Here is a 17,176-nt window from a genome sequence, read left to right as displayed (position 1 = left end):
TTGTGCTCCACTACCGTCCCGCTGACAAAAATGTGAGGGTCGATGCCCTGTCCAGGTCATTTGAAACAGAGGACAGTGTGGAGCCTCTTCAATTTATCATAGACCCGACCTGCATTATTTCTGCTAACCCTCTGCAAGTTAGAGACATCCCTTTGGTGAGGACGTTGGTGCGGTTGGCACACAGGAGGAGAATCCTTCGCTGGGGACATAGCTCCAAACTGGCTGGCCACGCAGGGGTTTGTGATTGCTCGTCATTTCTGGTGACCCACGCTGCCCTAAGATGTTGTGGACTTTGTCACTTCCTGCACTGTGCGTGCTTCCAACAAAGCTGCTCACTCCAAGCTTGCCGGCCTGCTCCACCCTCTGCCTGTGCCCAAAGCTCCCCGGCAGCATATAGCAATTCACTTTGTCACAGACCTTCCTTCCTAAGCAGGATGCAATACGGTCTGGGTGGTGGTGGACCAGTTCTCGAAGATGGCACATTTTATCCCGCTGACCGGCCTACCTTCTGCTCCTCAACTGGCAAAGCTCTTCATCCAGCACATCTTTCATTTACATGGCCTGCCCCTTCATATTGTGTCTGATCCGGGGGTTCAGTTTACCTCGAAATTCTGGAGAGCCCTCTGTAAACTCCTAGATGTGAAGTTGGACTTTTCCTCAGCCTACCATCTCCAGTCCAATGGCCAAGTCGAGAGGATTAACCAAATCATAGAGAATTAGCTATGGCCAGTGGCGGATTATCATATGGGCGGTTTGGGTGGCCGCCCGGGGCCCATGGCCGCCCGAACCGCACATAATTTAAAAAATCACTTAAGATACTCTAGGATCTCTCGGCGTGCTAGCGCCGCTAATGGCCACTGCTGAGAGGGAGGGAAGGGAGGGGCGGACTGCAACGGAATAGAACCGCCAGCGCAGTGCTGATGGGGAGGATGGGGAGGGATAGTAATAGCAGGGGCTGGATAGGACTAGCAGACGTGTGCGTCTGCTAGGTGGTAGAACACCCCCCTCTTTGACACTGCATGTACCGCCAGTGAGGAACAGAAGAGAAGGGCGGTGGTCGAGCGGTGAGGAAGAAGGTTAGTCTGCTGTTCGCCTCCTGCCCCAAGCAACAATCGGCAGATGCTAAGGGGGGAATGGCATAAATTTTAGCGCAAATCTACTTTACCTCACAGCATCTTACTCCAGTACTCTTTAGATTAAGACTTAATAAATTCCCCCCTATGTAATGATCTACACGTGTCTTTAGTTTGGAATTACATTTTTATGTTTTGTAAGGACATGACATTTAATGGAGTTCACAGCTTCTTATACTCTTCGCAGGCCAATGATTGAGCTCTGCATTCCCTCATCACTGGACCCGACCCTTGCTCCTCCAGGATGTCATGTTATTTCCATCTTCTCACAGTATACACCATACACCCTGAGCGAGGGGCGGACATGGAACGAAGAGGAAAGGAATAAATATGCAGATAATGGTAAATTTTGTCAAGTCATCAAATCTTTCTAACATAATGTTCACCTTGTGTCTATATATATATTTCTCTTATTTTTTTTTTATTTTTTTTAGCAAATTGGCTCTCTGACCTTAACCCCTTCCCGCCACAGCCCTTTTTCAGATTTTCATTTTCGTTTTTTCCAACCCACCTTCCAAAAGCCATAACTTCTTTATTTTTACGTCAATATAGTCCTATGAGGGCTTTATTTTTGCGGGACGAGTTGTAGGTTTTCGTAGTACCATTTATTGTGCCATATAATGTACTAGGAAACAGGAAAAAAATTATTTGTGGGGTAGAAAATGAAAAAAACAGCAATTTCTCCATTGTTTTTTGCAGGTCGTTTTTACGGAATTCACTGTGCAATTAAAACAACATGTTAACTTTATTCTGTGGGTCAATACGATTACGGCGATCCCAACTATATATTGTTATTTCTATATTTTACTACTTTTACAAGTAAAAACCTAAGTGTAAAAAAGAAAATTTATTTGTGTCGCCAAATTCCGAGAGCCGTAACTTTATTATTTTTCCTTCAATTAAGTGGTATTATTTTTTGCAGGATAAGCTGTAGTTTTTAATGATACCATTTTGGTGTACATGCAACATTTTGATCACTGTTTATTTCATTTTTTGTAGGAGATGAGGTGACCAAAAGATAGAGATTCTGGCGTTTACAATTTGTTTTTTACGGCGTTCACCGTGCAGGTTAAATAATTATATATTGTAATAGTTCAGACTTCTACGGATGCGGCGATACCAATTATGTTTACTTTTTTTTTTTTTTTTACTATGCTCTAGGGGGAAAATGGGAAAAGGTTTTTTTTTTTAACTTTACATTTTTTATTCATTTTTTACATTAAAAAACCTTTATTTTACTAATTTTTACTTTTTTTATTAGTCCCCCTAGGGGACTTCAACCAGCGATCGTTAGATACTAATGTATTGCAGTATATCGTGATTCTGACAAGCCGGATGCAGGGCTTAATAGGAGCACAAAGATGGCAGACCTGGTGGCCTTCATCAGGCCCCCAGGTAGCCATAGAAACCACTGCCAGACCCGCGATTGCATTTCGGGGGGCAAGATGAGCTGTTAGAGCGGAATGTCCCCCTCTTACTAATGATTTAAATGCTGTGGTCGCTATTGAATGCGGCATTTAACGAGTTAAATGAGCGGGATAGCGCTCGAGCACGATCCCGCTCATTACTCTGAAGTGTCGGCTGTAACATACAACCGACACCGGCATCGTGTGGAGCGTGGAGCGGGTTCACTCCGTGAGCCCCTTTCATACTTCCCCTACCCGACTTTCGCTTATGGATATGTCAAATGTCGGGAAGGGGTTTAGGCTATTTACACCTTTGAAAACGATTTTTTTACTTTCTTATAATAAAACAGTTTATCAGTGAACAAAGTGAACAAGATTTTAACAAATCTCATCCACATGTTGCAGAAATTTTCTGTGCAGAATTTTTTTAATCTGCAACATGTCAATTTATACTGCGGCATGGTTGCGTATTTATCGATTATTTTTCCCCATTGAGTTCAATGAAAATACCAACTGTTGCAATTTTTGCTATGGAAAAGTTGCAAATCTGCAGCAAACCCAACCCTGTGGATATGCCATAAATGTCTGAGATGACTATGCCCCTTTAAATCCCGTCTATCTAGTGGTGGCAGTTTTGGTGTTCTTCCAGGTCTTGACTTGTAGTAAGGAGTCCAATATTTTCTATATTGCTTAATTCATTCATGAACTCGTTTTGAAATCTCTTGTTTTCTCATTATTATACTATTTTACTTTTATCTATTTTTTTTAAATAAATATATCTTCCCTGCTTTTTCGCTGACATTGAAAAAGAAATAGCTTATGCTTAAAGTGGTTGTCTGCTTTTTACAATCCCTTTTTGTTAGGAAGGTCCCCTGAAAATATGCTTATCATAGGTTGTCTCGCTGCTGGGACCCCCAGCGATCAGCTGTAATCTGCGCTGAAACACATTAGCAAGTGTTCAGTTCCCCTGCAGCTCCACCACAGGCGAAATAAAGCATTGCATGATGTCTATTGAAATCAATAAATTGTCTGTGTAATGCTCAGATGTATCCTTCAGGGAGGGTAGTCTTTGTAATGCAATTTCCACAGGAAATTAAATAAAAATAAGGGCGGTGTCTATTTTCCTCGCACAGTAGGATATATACATATTTAGTCATTTGTTCTAATTTGCGGCATACTTTGGCCGATTGTATGGCTTTCTATAGGATTCTTTTGCAGTTCTTCTGCCAGCACTATACAGTATGTAGTGTTATCTAGGCCAGGGTGAAAATCCCCACCATTAAACTGCTGTTACTTTAATGTGTTGCCAGATACAAGCTAATGCCTACTAGTAAACCACACATATTACAGCCATAAATTGCACTGTAATCCAATAAACATGCTGCAGTAGTTATAAAGTGCTGTCCAGGATAATAACATGTTTTAAGGATTATCCCATTTTTTTGAATAAATTCTCTAATCTCTTTACTGCAGGGACTATTTCTAGTTTGTATTCCTAACAGTATCCCAATGAATACATAAGCTTGCATTTACACACAGATATTTTGTTACGTATGTCTCATCTACCTTATTTTGGCAACTTAAATATAATTTCGTTTTGAATGTGAGCTTTACTGGGAAATCAGATTATTTTTTATAGTTCTAGGTATGAACCTACAAGAAACAGATAGATGTAAAGGATCTTAGTTATGTTCTTTCACAGTTCTGTTTGTAGAGGATCTGGGCAAAATGTGTCCTCCCCCTTTCGAAAATTAAGATTAATACTGCCATGATACTGCCTAAATAATTAAATAACAACACCATATTGTGCCTAAATAATACTGCCATGTTGTGTCTACATAATACCCCCACATTGTTCCTTAATAATACCACCACATTGTGCCTAAATAATACCCCCACATTGTGCCTAAATAATCCGCCCACATTGGGCATAAATAATACGGCCACATTGGGCATAAATAATACCACCACACTGTGCCTAAAAAATGCTTTCCCACTGTGCCTGAAACATACTGCCACACTGTGCCTAAATAATACCCCCACATTGTGCCTAAATAATACGCCCACATTGTGCCTAAATAATACGCCCACATTGTGCCTAAATAATACCACCACATTGGGCATAAATAATACGGTCACACTGGAACTAAATAATACCGCCACACTCTGCCTAAAAAACACTGTGCCTAAAAAATACTGCCAAGGTGTGCCTAAATAATACCACCACACTGTGCCTAAATAATATCGCCACACTGTGCCTAAAAAATACTGCCACACTGTGTCTAAATAACAAACCACATTGTGACTAAATAATGCTGCCACATTGTGCCTAAAAAGTGCTGACACACTAGGCCTAAATAATACTGCCACATTGATCCTAAATAATACTGCCACAAAGTGCCTAAAGTATACCGCCTCACTGTGATAAAAAAAACACCATATTGTGCTTAAATACTACTACTACATTGTGCTTAAATAATAATACCACACTGTGCCTAAATAATACTGCCACACTGTGCCTAAAAAATACCACATTTTGCCTATACAATACCACCATACAATGGCAATACAATACTGCCACACAGCACTTCTACTAAAGGGTAATACTGTATACCTCAAACTATTTTAAATGATCAAAAACATAGGTATTTGAGGCAAAAATAGGCCTTGTACCCCTCATAGAGGGACACTAGGGAGGTATGATACTATACCTAAATAATGACTCCATAGTGCTGCTATTAAGTGTCAAATAACAGTTCATACATTTCCCTCATTATAGTGCCATACAATAACCACAAAATAAAGCCATATGGTAAACATGTAATACTGTCATAAAGTGCTTCGTTAATTCTGATTTACTAGGCACAAATAACAATACAGTACAGTGCCTAAATAATTCCGCAGCAATGCCATTACATAATAATGGGATGGTTAACAAGAGGCCATGTATAACAATAATTGCAGGCATCTGTAAGGCTGGCCCTACGCTAAAGATTTCCTGCTGTCTGCCAGCGCCTTTTCATGACATGAAAGAGCGGGAGAGACTCCAACCGAAGGCAGATATCTGTGAAAATTTGATCCGCTGTATTGCATTTTTACTTACAAAGTCGATTATGTCAAACGACAGATCTGCATCCCATCAATAGAATCCTAGCCCAGGTCACAGAGCACGGCATCGAACGATCTGATGATTGTCCGTGATTTATGTTTTTAAGTGGGACTGAAAAGTATTATCAGTGGACCCACCGGCAGTATGTGAGTACACTCGCAAATATAGATTCCGGTCCCCCGTCGCGCTGATTATGAGATTTTAATGGATTTTTATATCGCTGGCGGGGAACCGGAAGTCTAGTTGCACAGTCTTCCTTGATGACGACATGACTCTTCGTTATGTGACCGGCCCCGTTGTACTCTATGTAAACGCTGTACTACTGCTCCTGCTTGAACATAGAGTACAGCAAGGCTGTTCACAGAACGAAGAGTTGTGTGGTCATCAAAGAAGACTGTGCAACTAGACTTCCGGTACCCCGCCAGCGCTATAAAAATCATGAAAATCTCATAATCAGCGCGACGGGGGGACCGGAATGTATATTAGCGAGTGTACTCACATACTGCAGTGACTACACTAATAATAATTTTCGGTCCCCACATTCAGTTCTATAGTGGGAACATTGTGTGAATCCAAATCATCATTCACATCAACGTCCACATACTAACAAATAATATCTAAGCTAGCTAGTATCTAAACATTGATGTAGATGGTGATTTGGATCCATTACAGCTCCCAAAGGGGTTTAAGCCTAGCTTTACTATTACTGTCCCATTTTCCTTCATAACATGGCAGTCGTCTTGGAAAGTAGGTTGCCTACCCTACTGAATGAGATGAATTTTCTGTCTTTGTCATTTATTCCTTCCTGTTTTCACCACTTGGTCACGAGTTATATGGTCACGAGACTAAGACACTTAAAATGCCAAGGATTTCTAATTGGCAAATTAATATTTAATATTAATATAAGAAGTGGTCATTATTATAATTGGTTTATGATCTAAGCCCTACAAGACGCTAACCAAATTGTGTCCATAAATAAAAATACCAACTTACACGTACAGTACACATTAAAGCTAATAATAAAGCAGGGCATAAAATAGCCAAGGTCCCAATTTCCCTGTAGATATGCAGAACTAATTAAAATAGCAGATTTTACGGTAGATACTACCAATGGAAGATCATAAAATTAAAAAACAAAATTTTACTAAACAAATTGTATGACTTTAATTTCTATATAGAACCAGAAGTCAGAAAGCAGTACAGTTAGGGTGCATTAGCACTTTGTGGTTTTTGCTATGAATCTAGCATTTTGTCATAAAGTCACCCAGGCTTCGTAGACTTGCATTTTCCCAGATTGCTCCTCCCTCCCCCTCTCTATGTGGCTCCTCCTGTTTGGTTTCATACTGAATTAATTGAATTGCCTAATCTATGGCTGCCTGGAGGTCAGAACCTAGAAAAATCAGACAAAACTTTCTTTTTTTTACAACCAAACCAAAGTGTTTAAATCCAATTTTCTTAGGGATATGAAGATTAAAGCTCTGGCTACATGGCATCTAAAAGCCGCACAGAAGATGGAGTTGCAATGCGACTTCTATTGTTTCCTAGGGGGAAAACAATGTATCACACAATCTTGAAATTAGCCTAAAATTTCCAACCATGTTGAAATAAGAAAGCTTTCATTCATTGACAGTAAATACACATCTTGACAATGGTTAGGAATTTAACAAAATAAAGACTAGAAGGTTGCATTAGAATGTTGCCATTTGTGCTCCATGTTTCTCCTCTCTTTAGTGGGACAGGAAGTAGCTGTCTGATAGCTGATAGCTACTATTGTCAGCCTTATTATCTGTTAAGAGGCTGCTTTTTCTGTCACCCAGTCAACCATTGAGGCTTTCCTTCTCCCACAGCTCTCATTGGCAGTCAGTTACAGTAAATAACCCCTCCATCCCTCTGTGGAGACATGCTTTTTTGAACCTATGCCTGTAGAGGGAGAAACCTGATTTGGTATCAGTAACTAAATATTTGTTATCAAATATGTCTCATGCAGACAAGAGAACTCCTAATTTATATCCGATTATGTATTTTTTCTAACATGTTGAAAAGCAATGCTGGGATGTGTAGTTGAATATTAAAATCTGTAAAGAAGGAAGTAGCTAACTTCTTCTCCTACTTTTTCAATAGAAATTAATTTAGTCGGTATGGGACTTTTAATAAGCAAATGCCTGTGTTTTACTGTACACCCTGAAAATATGATTTTGGCTGTGTAAAATACAACATAAAATACATTCTGGGAAATAAACGGTTAATATAAGAAACTAATGATTCTTAAAGTGAACCATTTTCTTCTAAGTGAAAGTATAATTAGAAGAACAAATGTTTTTGCAGGGCAGTGAGAAGGAAGATACTGGGAAAGCTTCCCAACCCTCCTTCACTGCACAGCAATATATTTGATGTATATTTGTAATTTTATACTGGAGAAATAACACTTCATTGTACGAGATGGGCGCTCTGGACCACCGCGCACTGGCTTCAGAGCGGCATGCAATATCGCAATCTGTACAACTTGTTCCACAAATGAAACCTGATAAACAAACGACGTGTGTCAATATTATTTTCTTTTTCTTTTCTTTTTTTTGTTAGTGTTCGACTGGATAGAAAAATATGCTCCTGGCTTCAAGGCATCTGTTATAGGCAGAGACGTCCTAACGCCACCGGATCTGGAGAGGATATTCGGTCTCTCCGGAGGAGTATGTAGATTCTGTTTGTTACTTCAGCTGGCAATACTGTAGAAAATGCAATATTTTGCTTGTAATATATGTGAATCCTTCTATAAGATGTTTTTAGTGGCATGGGTGGCGCAGTCAATACTGCTGTAGTCATAAAAACGGCCTTATCAGCAGCATAACGACTTAATAATAATCTGCATAATTGGAAGAAATGATTACACTCAGATTATTATGACCAATGAACCATTAGGAGATAGACTGAAACGTTTATATATTTCTTCTCAGCAGTCCATAACAAACAATGGACTGGGTTTCCGGTTTATTGCAAAATATTGGTTAACCCCATTTTCCTATAAATTGCTATAAAACACTGAATAGTATTCCTGTTCCTGAGTACCCCCACTGATCCACGGAGCCCTCCAAGTTGGGAGTGGTAGAGAGCAGACCACATGAATGAGAATTACAGAAAGTGCCGAATGTCACCCCCTGCCAGACCGCCACTATCTGTCTTTAGGATATGTTCTATCAACATGTAATTTACCTTTTTAATACATAGAACATCAGGTGCAAATGTCTGCTGAAATAGAGCGCAGACCCCAATAAAATATAGTGTCTTTTGGAGAAGGCATCCCATAGAGTACTTTATGTCCCCCGAAATCCCCCAAATTTTTTTTATTACTAATGGAAAAGGGCCTATAACCAAATAATTTAAATACTGTAGGTTCCAGAATAGGCATCTATAGCTTCAATAGTTTTTTTTATTCTTGTTACCCCTTTTACTGATCATATTTACTTGTTATTTTGGTTGTAGAACATTTTCCACGGAAGCATGACTCTAGACCAGTTGTATTTTGCCCGTCCAATACCAGGATTTGCAAATTATAGAACACCGATACATGGTCTTTATATGTGTGGCAGTGGAGCACATCCAGGTACTGTACTGTTTATCCATGTCCCCAGACCATTAACATCCACAATGATGGGATTTAAAGGGTTAAACTTGACTTTTTTTTCATGTCTAATGTATATGTATATATATATATATATATATATATATATATATATATATATATATATATATATATATATATATATATATATATATAATTGCAGCCTGTTAAAGTGTTGACTTTATCAATGAATTTACACATGTTTTGATAGGACACGTCTTGAAACACTGGTCGATGGGTCTCCATCCACTGCAAACCCCACAATTCCCCAAAATTGGCCACTTTTAGTCCTGGCCTTGTGCAGTAACTCTTCAATCAAATATAGCTATAAATTGTACCAGAACTAAAACCAGCCCGTTATTGGGACTGGTGTGGGTCCCCATAGCGGTCCTCTACTGACCAATGTTTTTTCACATGCCCTATTAACATGTTATAAAACATTAGTCAGTGGGGCTTTAGCCAATGGAACCCCCACCATTCCTAATAATTGGCCACTTTTAGTGATGGGCGTTGGTTAAGAGAAGACTGCCCTTGTGGTGACTATAAATAAATGAATGGGAGCTATTGATCAGCCCATTATTGGGACTGGAGTGGGTTCCCATGGCAGTCCCTTACTAATAAATATTCTTTGACATGGCTTATTGGCATGTCATAAAAGTGCAGATCCCCTTTCTGGACATTTTGTGTCAAATTTTCTCAATTGATATCAATAAGGTAAAATTGCAAAGTAAAAACATGTGAAACTAAAGATGTGGTTTTCTTTAAAATCAGTTTTTGGAACATTTCTAAGAACTGTTCCTTTAACGGGGTAGTCCGCTTGGACAATCCCTTTTGGTTATAGAGACCCCCTGACGATAAGCTGATCATAAGCACTCCTGCTGCTAGGAACCCCAGTGATCAGCTGTAAACTGTCAGGGAACCTGACAGCAGGTGTTCAATTCCCCTGCAGCGCCGCCACAGGGGAATTAAAGTATTGCACAGTTGCCATTGATTTTTTTTGTGCCCTGGTAGTGCATTTTTTTTAGTCATGTCATTATTGCTATTTCCATATGAAAAATATTTATAAATGGGAAAAACATGGGAAATATTTATTTCCAGTATGATGGATGAAAGCAGACAGTACAAAGCGCAGAATTGTATCTAATGGATGAAATGTTTGGAGATAGATAATCTACGTACGCCATTTATTTCAAACTGCTGCTATTAACATCATAAGGTCTGAGGCGGCTGTTTTAGCTCTTTTGTCCTTGAGCTGGAAGAGATTCTCAGAGTATATTTAATGTCTGTCTAGAATGTAAACAGCAATTCCTCTTAAAAAATACATATAAATCCTTGAGTCGTCCCCTTAGATCAAGTTATTACAAATTCGACTTTGTGTTATTTCTGATACAGGGAAAGCAGAGTGGCAACCAATATAGCAGCCAATAAAGCTACCAAAAATATTATCACTCGGCTTTCCCAGACCCCGGAATGGCAAATATGCCGGGTTATGCAGGGTTATAGGAGCAGCGGATACATTATTACTACATATCTAGGCTTAGACTTCTAGTTCAGGTATTTAGGAAAGCTGGGTGGTAACCTCTATAGGACCTGTAATGCTAGCCAAACTTTTATTCTCATCCACCCAAAATGTACCATGTGACAGAACATGAAATTTCATGGACTCTTTTTAAGGGGAAAAATGTTTTTGAAAGGAGTTTCTGGGATTAGAAAGCTTTTTCACTTATGATATGTCCACAAAATATATGCCATAAATGTCTCATAGATGCAGGTCCCACTTGCTTGGCTGTTTCCGTAACTCCCATAGGACACTCCTATAGGAATGTGCGCGGCCACCTCCCCAATCATTTGTGCTTGGATGCAGTGGCCCGCGGTCATCTCACTGGGCGGTACAGAGGTCTAGTGACCCCAGTTCTCAAAATAGGTGTAGGTTCCAGCGGTACCACCACCAGTCTCCCGCTGTTAAAATCATGTGGTCGCATATCCAAAGTGATATCATGTACGACGATCATGTGACATTCTAATCCTGGATACCCCTTCAATGTCCCCTGCTTCAAATTTGGGTGAGCTTCAAATTTGCTGAACATGTTCAGATTCTAGCTACCTGCAGTTGCCACTAGAGGGAGATTATGGGCGTACTGCAGACATTTTTTTATTAATGAGTTCAATGTATAAACAGTATGCAGTAAGCTCCCCCTAGTGGTGGAGTTTCATGATTTTATTATGTCTACTGTATGCAGTTGGTTTGGTGCTCTGTATCAGAAAAACAGAGCCCCTTCCGCTATAAAGTTATATTAAAAAATGAATTTGGTCAGAAATTTGGACCTAAAAACGACAAAGGTGGAGATTCACTTTATTGGGGGATGCTGTAAAATGTATTTGCTGCAGTGATTCTTTTACTAGGATAAAATGATCAGTACATTACTGTTATTGATTTCCCAATCCCAATGTTTCTCCATGACCCTTATGTCAGTGTAGAGATGTCGTAATAACTGATGTGTAAACATTGACGACCTCTATTCTAGGCTGAAGAACTTTTATGTGTCATTTTTGTGGTGCTTGTACACTTTTTAGGGCGGGTTCACACATGGCGGATTTTCACTTAAATTCCGCTGCGGACACTCCGCAGCGTTAATCCGCAGCGGAGCCGTTTCTCCATTGACTTTCACTTTAATTTAGCAGTGTTCGTTTACACGATGCGTACAATTCCGCTGCGGAGCATAGGCTGCGGAGCGGAATTTGGTGTCCGCAGCATGCAAGGGATGTTGCGGAGCAGTGGCGGACTGGTTGCGGACTCATGGCGGAATTTCTCCATTGACTTCAATGGAGATTCTAAGTTCCGCAATGAAGTCCGCAGCTGTCATGCACATGTTATGTGTGGTGCGGAGCGTATTGGTTTTTTAACATGACATTTCTTCATTCTGGCTGGACCTATGTATTTCTAGGTCTACAGCCAGACTGAGGAAGTCAATGGGGCTCCCGTAATGACGGGAGCGTTGCTAGGAGACGTCAGTAAATAGTCACTGTCCAGGGTGCTGAAAGAGTTAAGCGATCGGCAGTAACTGTTTCTGCACCCGGGACAGTGACTACCGATCTCAATATACATGTATCTGTAAAAAAACATATAAGTTCATACTTACCGAGAACTCCCTGTTTCTGTCTCCAGTCCGGCCTCCCAGGATGACGTTTCAGTGTAAGTGACGGCTGCAGCCAATCACAGGCCAAGCACAGGCTGCAGCGGTCACATGGACTGGCGCGTCATCCAGGGAGGTCGGGCTGGATGCCGAAGGAGGGACGCGTCATCAAGACAACGGGCGGTAAGTATGAATTTCTTTTACTTTCACTAGGGAAAGTGCTGTCCCTTCTCTCTATCCTGCACTGATAGGGAGAAGGGAAGCACTTTTCCCGCAGTCCGCAGCAGCTAGTCCGCATCAATTTTCTGCACATTTTGTGCAGATCCGCAGCCGTAATCCGCAACCCGGATTAGGTGCGGCATTGATGCGGACAGTTGCGGAGGAATTCCGCCATGTGTGGTCATGCCCTTAGATGGCCATCTCCATAAAGCTCGGATTAGAGTAGATTTCACAATATAATATTATTTCATGATGTGTCACTTTCTCACATGAAGACTTGACTGCAAACTGTTACTAACTAAAACGGAAATGATCACAGACAGGATACAATGTTATTATTGTCGATATATTAACTCTTTATTGCAGTTGTACCAGCCAGAAAATGTTTACACTAAAATGTTTGCCTATATATTATACGAGCTACCTCTGTTTTACCCATTATTTATAGATTACCAACATACCGTAGTCTATATGGACAAAAGTATTGGGACACCTACACATTACACTTACAGGAGCTTTTATGACATCCCATTCTAAATCCATAGGGATTAATATAGAGTTGTTCCCCGTTTTGCAGCTGAACCAGCTTCCACTCTTCTGGGAAGACCTTCTACAAGATTTTGGAGGGTCTGTGGGAATTTTTGCCCATTTCATCCAGAAGAACATTTGTGAGGTCAGACATTGATGTTGGGGGAGGGGGCCGGGCTCGCAATCTCCGTTCTAGTTCATCCCGAAGGTGTTGGATGGGGTTGAGGTCAGGGCTCTGTGCGGTCAGTCAAGTTCTTCCACACCAAACTCCCCCAAGCAACCATGTCTTTATGGACCTTGTGCACTGGGGTGCAGTCATGCTGGAACAGAAAAGAGCCGAACCCCAAACTGTTCCCACAAAGTTGGAAGCTACAAATGTCCAAATTTCTTAGTATGCTGAAGCATTAAGATTTTCCTTCACTGGAACTAAGGGGTCTAGGCCGAGCCCTAAAAAACAACCCCATAACGTTAACCCCCCCCCCCTCCACCAAACTTTAAAGTTGGCACAATGCAATCAGGCTGGTAACGTTCTGGCATTCACCAAACATAGACACCTCCATCAGACCGCCAGATAGAGAAGCGTGATCTATCACTCCACAGAACACGTTTCCACTGCTCCAGAGTCCAGTGGCGGCGGCTTTACACCACTCCATCCGACACTTGGCATTGTGCTTGGTGATGTAAGGCTGGCATGCAGCTGCTTAGCCACCATGCCATGATTTGACTTGTTACAACGGAGGCGTCCTATTCCAGGACCACGCTGGAATTCAGTGAGCTCTTTTGAACGACCCATTTCATAAATGTTTGTAAAGGCGACTGCATGGCGAGATGCTGGATTTTATACACCTGTATCAATGAGACTGAATGAAACGCCTTAATTCAAGGATTAAAAGGTGTGTCCCAATATTTTTGTCCATATAATGTATTCCACATCACTGTACACAATCCTGGATCCCCCAATGAGGCTCATAATGTAATTTCCCTATATCGTACACACTAGGCTTTGTTTCATATGAAGCCAATAAACTGATTACTATGGAGTATGAGATCAGCATTGGAGAATATACAAATTGTAATGGAAATCTCATCCAAGGAGAAAGGGCAGGGAGGGCGTTAGGCCTCATGCACACGACCGTTGTGCCACTCTGGCTGTTTTTGACGGCATCCGAGTGGCACCGATAGTCTTCACGGAGCTATTCACTTTAGAGGGTGAATCGGGTCCTTGAAAAATGATCAGAGTCTCCGATCCGAGGAAAGATAGGACATGTTCTAACTTTCCTCGGATCACTGACGGGACTCGGCTGGCGCACACAGTCGTGTGCATGAGGCGTTATACTTTGCGCTCTGACACTGTCAAATCAGATACGGACAGTGTTAGAGCGGCTTGTGCTGTGTGATCTCTCTCGCGAGATCACCCAGTCTTGTCATTGCTGTCTGACAAGAGCTGGAGAGAGGAGAGCGTGCGCGCGCACAGCTCCACCGCCACGGAGCAGAAGAGGAGAAGAAGAATGTGAATGATATGGACATAATAGAATGCTTTTACCTAAGACTTATGCATGATTTTTCTTTTTCAGGTGGAGGTGTTATGGGTGCATCAGGAAGAAACGCAGCTATGGTAGCTTTACAAGACCTCAAGCTTCGGGGTTAATATTTTGTGAAACTCTATATTTTCCTTTGTTATATTGAAATATAAAGTAACCTTCCAATTTTTTTCTTCTGTTTCCTTTTACTTATTCACACAACAAACATTTACAGACAAATAAACTTTCCATTGGGGCACAGGAGCTTGAAGTTACACCTCTGACTGCGCCTGATGATGTCACTCAGGTTGTTGTATTAACCCCTTAAGGGTAGAAGTATTTTGAGCCTTCAAGACCAAGCGGATATTTTATTTAAAGGGTAACTAAACGTTTAACCAACTTCTGACATGTCATAGTGACATGTCAGAAGTTTTGATTGATGGGGGTCCGAGCACTGAGACCCCCACAATTAGTAAAACTAAGCAGCTGAAGAGCTCGTGTCAGCGCTCAGCCGCTTCGTGTCTGTTCAGCTTTTTCCGGAAATGAATGTATCGGAGTACGGGCTCAATAGAAAGTCTATGAATTTTTAGGCTGGGTTCACACGACCATGTTACGTCCATAAAGAGGCAGGGACTCCTAGCGTCGTACATAACTATGATGCTAGGAGCCCGGCTCCCTGCACTGTGTTCGGTCCGGTACTTGCGGCCGAAATGCGTTCCGTCCATTACGGACGTAACATGGTCGTGTGAACCCAGCCTTACACATTCCGAGAGCCTAAACTTTTTTATTTTTCCATTGACAAAGCTTGTTTTTTTGTGAGGTGAGTTGTCGTTTTTATTGCCATTATTTTTTATTTTGGGGTACCTATAATTTATAACTTTTATAAAGAATTATTATTATATATATTATTATTTTTTTTAAATAAATGGAAAAAAAACTGTAATTCCGCCATTGCTTTTTGCATTTTTATTTTATGGCATGTGCCGTGTGGTATAAATAATATGTTAAAGGCTAACTAAGCTTTTAAAAAACTTTTAAGTCTAGTTTTGCTGAATAAAAGGATGCTTCATAGAAAAAAAAATGTTTGGGGAACCACATTCTGAAGCTCATCATTTTTTTTTCTTCCATCAACCTAGCCATATGGGGGCTTGTTTTTTTTGCGGGACCAGTTGTAAAAAATGTTTGCACCAATTTGGGGTACATATAATTTGATGTTGGAGTTTCATCATTTTGTTTAAGGTAAGAATCGGAGAAAATGGCAATTCTACCATCGTTTTTTGCATTTTTTTTTCATGCCATGCGTGATACGTTTTAAATCATGGCGCAGATGTGTCTGCGTTTAGAATGTGTAGAAAAATGTGCCAAATTTTGCATTTCATTTTAGACTAATTTAGGAATAGATGATTGGGCCTCACTTCACACTTTTAAAAAGTGTATGGAAAAGGGTGTGTGGCTTAGCTGGGAAGGAGGTGTGGCTTAGCTGGGAAGGGGTGTGGCTTAAAATGTGTCAAAGTGCGACAAATACTAGCCAGAGGAGAAAGATGGGGGTAAGAGCATAAGGCCTTATGCCCACTTCAGTTATTTTCTTCAGGGTGCTGTCCGTTTTTTTAACAGATAGAACCCTGACACATTCATTTCTATGGGGCCATGCACAATTCCGTTGTTATAACGGAACCGTGTGGCCTTTCCGACAAAAACAGGACAGGTCCTACTCCTGTCTGTTTTTAATGGAACAGTCTCGGCAATTTAATTCATTTTGTCCATTGAAACAACAGACTGCACACGGAAGCCATCCATGTTCGGTCCGTGTTTCACGGATCCGTCGTTAACGGCCATACGTCGGCCAACGGTAGTGTGCATGAGGCCTAACTAAACAGTCAGTGCTATGTCCTGCTGTTTAAAAATATACTTATTAATTAGCAAAATGAGTGTTGCTAAAACTAGGAATTTTGCAAAATTGGATGGTTTTGGCTGAAAAATGAAAAGTCAGTTTAATGTAGCAATGAGCTATAGGACAAATTACAGCCTTACATGGCAAAAAGAAATATATCTGGGTTAAACTGACCTTACCTGCAAGTATTAGGGGGTAAGAAGATGAAATGTACAGTATCAATGGGTGTAACTTACCAGGACTGCGGTCAGACATAGCAGCTGTTATGGGATCCAATAACTAAGGGGGCCATCACCACACAGAGGTAAGGTATAGTCAGTGATAACTATGGTTGATGGGGGGGGTGGAAAACTGTATGGGGCCCCATTCCAAATTTTGCACTGGAGCCCCAGAGATAATTATAGCGCCCATGCTGCATACATTATTATTCGTCATTACCGTTTGAATTATTCCTGTGAAATCATTGTATGACCTCTTTCTACATGGTGACATCATTATGTGTTTATTCATGTGCTGTGATGTCGCCGTGTGCATTATCTCTGCACTATGACATCACTGTTTGTATTATTCCTGTGCTGTAACTTATAATTATCACAACAATTATCCCTTTACTGTGACAT

General features: G+C 40.8%; 1 protein-coding gene across 2 annotated transcripts in view; it reads left to right on the top strand.

The window, feature by feature from the left end:
• Positions 1-14,855, top strand: part of PYROXD2 (pyridine nucleotide-disulphide oxidoreductase domain 2) — a 75,472-nt gene extending 60,617 nt beyond the window's left edge. For both annotated transcript variants that reach the window (XM_075843077.1, XM_075843078.1), the window contains exons 14-17: positions 1,321-1,475; positions 8,229-8,335; positions 9,126-9,246; positions 14,720-14,855. In XM_075843077.1, the coding sequence (XP_075699192.1) occupies positions 1,321-1,475; positions 8,229-8,335; positions 9,126-9,246; positions 14,720-14,793 (457 nt within the window). In that variant the 3' untranslated portion in view covers positions 14,794-14,855. The remainder of the gene's footprint in view (positions 1-1,320; positions 1,476-8,228; positions 8,336-9,125; positions 9,247-14,719) is intronic.
• Positions 14,856-17,176: the final 2,321 nt, after the last annotated feature.

This window comes from Rhinoderma darwinii, chromosome 11 (genome assembly GCF_050947455.1).
Source record: "Rhinoderma darwinii isolate aRhiDar2 chromosome 11, aRhiDar2.hap1, whole genome shotgun sequence".
Classification (NCBI taxonomy): Eukaryota; Metazoa; Chordata; class Amphibia; order Anura; family Rhinodermatidae; genus Rhinoderma; species Rhinoderma darwinii.
This window is presented reverse-complemented; position numbering and strand designations above follow the sequence as displayed.